The 4,615-nt window shown below is 35.8% G+C and overlaps 1 protein-coding gene across 1 annotated transcript; it reads left to right on the top strand.

Moving 5' to 3' along the window:
* Positions 1–593: 593 nt before the first annotated feature.
* Positions 594–2,940, top strand: LOC114169987 (equilibrative nucleotide transporter 1). The gene is made up of 2 exons (XM_028055415.1): positions 594–1,190; positions 2,047–2,940. Exons 1-2 carry the CDS (start codon positions 680–682, stop codon positions 2,772–2,774), a joined length of 1,239 nt encoding a protein of 412 aa, XP_027911216.1. The 5' UTR covers positions 594–679; the 3' UTR covers positions 2,775–2,940.
* The last annotated feature ends 1,675 nt before the right edge of the window (positions 2,941–4,615 follow it).

Here is a 4,615-nt window from a genome sequence, read left to right as displayed (position 1 = left end):
AAAATTTAAAACAATATTTTGATTTCTGGAAGTTGACTTCTAGTAATATATTTTTATTTTCGGATTTTGACTTCTAAAAGTCCATTCCGATAATATATTTTAACTTCCGAAAGTCTACGTCCGATTATATATTTTGTCTTATGGAAGTTAACTTTCGGTTATATATTTTGAATTTCGGAAGTCGACATGAAAGTAATTTTGGGGTGTAATGTCCGTGACTTTACTTAAATGGTTAGAGGGTATTTTTGACATTTAAAATCAGTTGGAGGTGTAAAAGAAATTTTGGTGGTGCAGGAAGAAAGGCCCATTTGTTTATAAGAATGATAATGGGCTTCAGCCGCTGCGGACCGGGCCTTAGGCGCAGTACTGCAGAAAAACGTGTCTATTCATTCTTGTGTTCGCTGCACATGCTTAAAGTAAGTAAGTCTGTTTTAGAAACTAATAAAAAAGCAATAGTGATATTAATTTAATTAAAGTGGTAATAATAAATTTGAATATTGAGTCAAAAGAATTACTGGCTAAGAAAAAAAAAAGAAAAAAAGAAAAAGAGGAAGAAGAATCAGAATCTGAAATATCTTAATTTAAAATGGCGTTGCGTGAGTAACCACTTTACATTTCCCCGTTGGCAGTGATCAAGGTGGTGGTTGAGCATTCGTAACCCGGAACGGAACGGAACGAGATGGTTTTCACGGAGTCTTCTCTTCTCCTTCCGTCCGGTTCGAACAGCAGGAAGAGCACTGTTCCGGAAGACAAATGGGATTTGGCGTACATAGTGTATTTCTCCCTGGGATTCGGTTACCTTCTCCCGTGGAACGCTTTCATCACAGCCGTTGATTACTTCTCCTATCTTTACCCTGACACCAGCGTTGACCGCGTATTCGCCGTCGTTTACATGCTCATCGGCCTCGTCGGAATCTCCCTCATCATCCTCTACCGTCACAGCTCCAACGCCTTTCTCAGAATCAACGTTGGTTTGGTCCTGTTCGTCGTTTCGCTCCTCATCGTTCCCCTAATCGACGCCTTCTACGTTAAGGGTCGTGTCGGAGTCAACGGTGGATTCTACGCCACCGCCTTCGCCGTCGCCCTCTCCGGCGTCGCCGATGCCCTCGTGCAGGGTTCCATTGTCGGCTCCGCCGGCGAGCTGCCGCCGAGGTACACGCAAGCTGTCGTCGCTGGCACCGCCGGTTCTGGTATCCCTCTAATTAATTACCATTATTGGTTCAATTGTTGTGCGTTTTGTACGATATGGTACTGAGTGGGGGATGTGGTATCTATTATTGTTCAATCATAGTACGGTTTCGACCGTTTTCTTCTTTACGGTTAGATAAATAGATGTACTCTGATAACTTCCTGAGCTAACTTCAGGGATTTCACGATGCTTATCATGTGTCGGTGTCAGATTATATGTAGCATATATTCCTACAAACTTGTAGAATTTTAGAAACACCTTAAAAACACCGTCGTCGTAGTCATGGAAATCTTGGATTCTTCAGCTGATTTTCCTTTTGGGGGTGAACATTCTTAAACATTTTATGCCAAGGTTGCCTGGGTGTGTACGAGGTTTAGTACTTATGCATGGGAATCTTGGATTCTTCAGCTGATTTTTCTTTTGGGGGTGAACATTCTTAAACATTTTAAGCCAAGGTTGCCTGGGTGTGTATGAGGTTTAGTACTTATGCCGAGAGTAAAAAGAGAAAACGGTGCCGTGTTGGTGTCTCGAGTCTTCTTTTCCTTGGCATTTATGTTCTTGTAATGGGAAATACACTAAAGAATTATGAAACACTCAAAACAAAGCTTGATTCTGAGTTGAAACTGTGTGGTTAGGCAGTATAAACCACTTGAGCAGATTTCAGTTTTATATGGTTTTTCTATTTCATGGTAAATTTTTTGTACTTAAATCTGTAGCACATTATCAATCTACTGGTTTGGGATTCACACACATATATGCATATATTATTAGAGAAGTTATTGATGTATATTCCTTTGTTTATCGAACTTGGGTGGATAGATGGTTCTCTCTTTTTATTGTGCGTGTTTTCACTTCAGGGGTGCTTGTTTCTGTGCTGAGGGTAATCACGAAAGCTGTTTACCCACAAGATGCCTCTGGTCTACAAAAGAGTGCAAATCTGTACTTCTCTGTATCAATTGTGATTGTGTTCATATGCATGGTTTTATACAACATAGTGCACAAACTTCCTATTATGAAGTATTACAATGAACTTAAGGTTGAGGCGGCCGCAGCAAATGGAGACAGTGGTCCCCCGACAGGAGCTGTGTGGAGGTCGACTTTATGGGATATTGTGGGGAGCATCAAGTGGTATGGATTTGGCATTGTGCTCATATATGCTGTGACTCTGGCAATTTTTCCTGGTTACGTTACTGAGGATGTGCACTCTCAAGTCCTTAAGGATTGGTATCCAATTCTCCTAATTGCTGCCTATAATGTGTTTGATCTGGTTGGCAAGTCTTTGACAGCAGTTTATCTCCTACAGAATACAAAAGTTGCAATAGGTAGTTGCATAGCAAGATTGCTGTTTTTCCCTCTCTTCTTAGGGTGCTTGCATGGTCCCCAATTCTTCCGGACTGAGATTCCTGTGACGATACTAACTTGTCTCTTAGGGCTTACTAATGGCTACCTAACCAGTGTATTGATGATTATGATTCCTAAAGCTGTAAAGTTGCAGCATTCAGAGACTGCAGGGATTGTGAGTGTATTGTTCTTAGTTTTTGGTCTGGCTGCTGGGTCTGTTATTGCTTGGTTTTGGGTCATCTGACCAAGCAATTTGTGTTAATATGGGGACTGTGATGCGTCTTGTGTCTTCTTCCCTCAATCAGAAATCAAAAATTGTAATGAATTAATTTCCTCAATTTGTTTCCAAACAATATGAAAAATTGTAAACTTATCTGTTGATATAATCACACTGCTTTCAATTCTAAACTGCTATTGTCTGTTCCTCCTGTGTTTTTGATAGTTGGTAGATGGATAAACAAAGTAAAGCCTGAGCAAGCACGAATCACTTGGAACTTTTTCTGTTCCTCCATTTACAACAAATGTAAGTTGAGATGCCACTAACTACTAATGATCCTTATAATTGTAGTTACTTTTATGAACTGCAAAGTCTGAATCCGATGATAAACTCGCAGGAAAAAAAAAAAAAATCCTGTAATAGAAACTGAGGGAAGTTTCTTTCCCCTTAGAGGAATGGTTGTAAAATAAATCTTCCATTTTGCCTAGAATAGTCTTACTCTAATATCTTATTTCTCTAGCACTGGTTTTTCTTTTTTCTTCTAGCTTTTGGATGAATTTAGTACAGATAGAATTGGTAGTGGAATATGATATGATAATAAATAGTAAATATCCATGGTCCAATACATGACAACTATTCCAAGATTCAGTCTAACACTACATACTTTATGAAATTTATCCTATAAATAAATATCCTCTTCTGGTTCCCATTTCAGACCAATAATCTGCAAAAGAAACAGTTTGGTTTTGATATTTACTGCATCAACTTCCCATCTCAAACTCTTCATTTTTTTTAGTAAACTCATTATCTACAGTCACAGATGGAGAAAGAAAAGACTAAATTTCTTTTTGGGTTTTCAATTTATTTATTTTTTGAATGTAAGAGATAACATGGATAACAGAAGTTATCTCGAAAGAAAAGGATTTCTAGGAAGTAAATATCTAAATGATGCAAGCAGATGAATTAGGAAAAAATTAATTAGAGGGCCGGCGCATTCATGTTTCAGAAATATTTGTTGAAATTTTTAGTGTTTTTCTTTGAAGGTGTACAAATATGACACAACTGATATGTTGATATGCTAATTTTAAAAATAATAGGATACAATTGCATATTGAAAAATATCTAACTTTTTAAAAAAACATAAAAAATATATGATTATTATTGTGTGAATCCAAATTAAAATCAAATATATTAAATATTTTTAACACAAAAATTAATAAATTATTATCATCATAAAAACATTATTGGTTTATATATTAGATATTTTATTGACAAGATAAAATATCATAAAATATTGAATACGTGTCGGACAAAAATACATAACACAAATTGAAGTATTTATGCATTATATATTTGAAAATAAAATGCATGAGCACTTTTACCAAAGAATGTAGGGAATAGCTAAATAAAAGGAGCATTACTTCGAACCAACCAGAAAGAAATCCAATTTGGAGTACTAACCAAAGGAAAATTTTGAAATGATTCAATGAGATTAGTTTGGAAAAGTGTTTTTCTTTTTAATTTTGGTTATACATGGTCTTATAATCATAAGAAAATGCTTTATTCTAATTACATAATAATCATATTAAATTAAAGTTGACAGTATAAGTAATTAGGAAGAATTAAAATAATAACATACAAAAGTCGCGAGAAATTATGACTTGTAAAAGAATTGTTGAAAACATAAACCAGTATGAAGTACTAAAAATGAGTTTTGTAAAAGGAAAAGGGACTTAAAATGATTTTTTTCTCAAAAAAAGTTACATGAAAACACCTCGTTAGTTTTTGTAGTTAAGTAACAAATAACGTGATAACCACGACTTAACGGTAATATTTAACAGTGACACAACAACATTTAATGAACAAGA

The sequence above is a fragment of the Vigna unguiculata genome, chromosome 11, assembly GCF_004118075.2.
Source record: "Vigna unguiculata cultivar IT97K-499-35 chromosome 11, ASM411807v1, whole genome shotgun sequence".
Lineage (NCBI taxonomy): Eukaryota > Viridiplantae > Streptophyta > Magnoliopsida > Fabales > Fabaceae > Vigna > Vigna unguiculata.
The sequence above is the reverse complement of the archived record's forward strand: the minus strand, read 5'-3'. Positions and strand labels throughout refer to the sequence as shown.

Bases quoted from the DNA above. Each gene is read 5' to 3' on its own strand.
- LOC114169987 (XM_028055415.1), top strand. From the start codon at position 680: ATGGTTTTCACGGAGTCTTCTCTTCTCCTTCCGTCCGGTTCGAACAGC. The intron at 1,191-2,046 runs GTATCCCTCTAA...TTTTCACTTCAG, and splicing joins CGCTGGCACCGCCGGTTCTG to GGGTGCTTGTTTCTGTGCTG.